We start from the raw sequence: 1,626 nt of genomic DNA, 5'->3' as shown, positions 1-1,626 counted from the left end.
GGGCACAGGCCTGTGCCTGCAGCCCACCCCTGGGTGCTGGCTGCTGCCTGCCGGGGGCTTACCGCCATGGTGCCGCAGCCAATGCTCCTGGGTGAACCAGAGGACGCCCGCGGGGTCGATGGTCTCCATGGTGTAGCCCAGCTCCGCCGCGAGGGAGCTCAACCACCGCTGCAGCTCCCGGGCAGCCAGGCATGCCCGGGTCTGGGTGTCCTCGCGCCGGGCTCCCAGCTGCACTGCTGCCACCTTCCGAAGGGTGGCCTGCCGGCTAGCTAACACCTCCGTTAGCTGGCGGCGTGGGGTGGGGGCCGGGACGGCGGCGGCCCCCAACACCCTGCCCAGGCGCTCCTGCCGCAGCAGCGCCATGCTGGAGGGCAGACGGCTGGGTGCGGCTACCCCAGCCTGCAGAATGCAGAAAGGCAGTGACAAGGACTGGATTGAGTGGGGTCATACGCAGCCCAGACTGCTCTGCCCTGTGGGTGGGAGCGGCTTGTTAGCCGTTTGGGATGGCCCCGATTAGTAAATGGGATGGCCAGGGTGGTGGTTGGGGAGACGGCCAGGCTCCCCAGCCCTCACCGCATGCAGGTGCTGGCCTGCTAGCCTGAAGCACTCCCAGGGTTCAGCTTTGGCTGCCAACCAGGCAGGCCAAAGATCTGGGCAACCTACTTCACTCACCACCTGGTGTGCTGCTGAGCAACACGTGGCTCGTTGCTGTGGCAAGTTGGATAATACAATTTGGCCAACTTGCCACAGGAGCCACACACGGCCAGCAGCAGCACACTGGCTGAACAAGGCGTTTAGCGGCCCTCAAGCAGCTCAGTGGGGCAGGCAGCCACCAGAGCCCTGGCCACGCTGGAATGGGGGCCTGCATGAGCCTTGCATGGGCCCACTTGCTGGCACTGGGTTTGAATGGCAGCCCAGGTTTTCCTGGAGCAGCCACAGGCAGCAAGGGCAGTGCTTTCTGCTCCTTCCTGCCCCAGTGCACGCTGCTAGCACCAGGTGCAAGAGACGGGGGGGAATTGCGGCAGCATTCGCATGACCCACCCGACCCACCCTGGCGAGGGTTAAAGGCAAGCCGTGGCACGGTGTCCCACCTGGATTGGTTGCGGGAACTGCCATGAAGTCAACGCCTGCGGCCCTGCTGCGCTTGCTGTGCCGACGTCAGCGTCGCCGCCGTGAAGCCAGGCGGCGGTGCGGCCATGCAGGGGCTGGCGCTCCTGCATGGTTATGTGGGACACAGCGGGCGTTACATCGGGGCGTGGTGATGCTGAGAAGCGCTGTGCCGCCGCAGACGGCCAGGCTCCCCAGCCCTCACCGCATGCAGGTGCTGGCCTGCTAGCCTGAAGCACTCCCAGGGTTCAGCTTTGGCTGCCAACCAGGCAGGCCAAAGATCTGGGCAACCTACTTCACTCACCACCTGGTGTGCTGCTGAGCAACACGTGGCTCGTTGCTGTGGCAAGTTGGATAAATACGCTACTCCTCCCCCATGCTGTTCTCCTCCTCCTCGCTGCAATCCTCCTCCTCCTCCTCGACTGCATCACCGTCGCTGTCATAATCCTCTTCCTCCTCCCCCTCGCTGCTTTGCTGCTCAACCAACTCCTCATCGGCAACCCGTGCAGCCTTGCTTGC

At 64.6% G+C, this 1,626-nt stretch overlaps 1 protein-coding gene across 1 annotated transcript in view; it reads right to left on the bottom strand.

The window, feature by feature from the left end:
* The window catches only part of CHLNCDRAFT_134612 (expressed protein), a gene marked incomplete at both ends in the record, with an annotated part of 1,945 nt that extends 1,582 nt beyond the window's left edge, over positions 1-363 (bottom strand). The window contains one exon of the mRNA XM_005842665.1: positions 98-363. Within this exon, the coding sequence (XP_005842723.1) occupies positions 98-363 (266 nt within the window). The remainder of the gene's footprint in view (positions 1-97) is intronic.
* Between the last annotated feature and the right edge of the window lie 1,263 nt (positions 364-1,626).

The sequence above is a fragment of the Chlorella variabilis genome, assembly GCF_000147415.1.
Source record: "Chlorella variabilis unplaced genomic scaffold CHLNCscaffold_119, whole genome shotgun sequence".
In the NCBI taxonomy this organism is placed as follows: domain Eukaryota; kingdom Viridiplantae; phylum Chlorophyta; class Trebouxiophyceae; order Chlorellales; family Chlorellaceae; genus Chlorella; species Chlorella variabilis.
The sequence above is the reverse complement of the archived record's forward strand: the minus strand, read 5'-3'. Positions and strand labels throughout refer to the sequence as shown.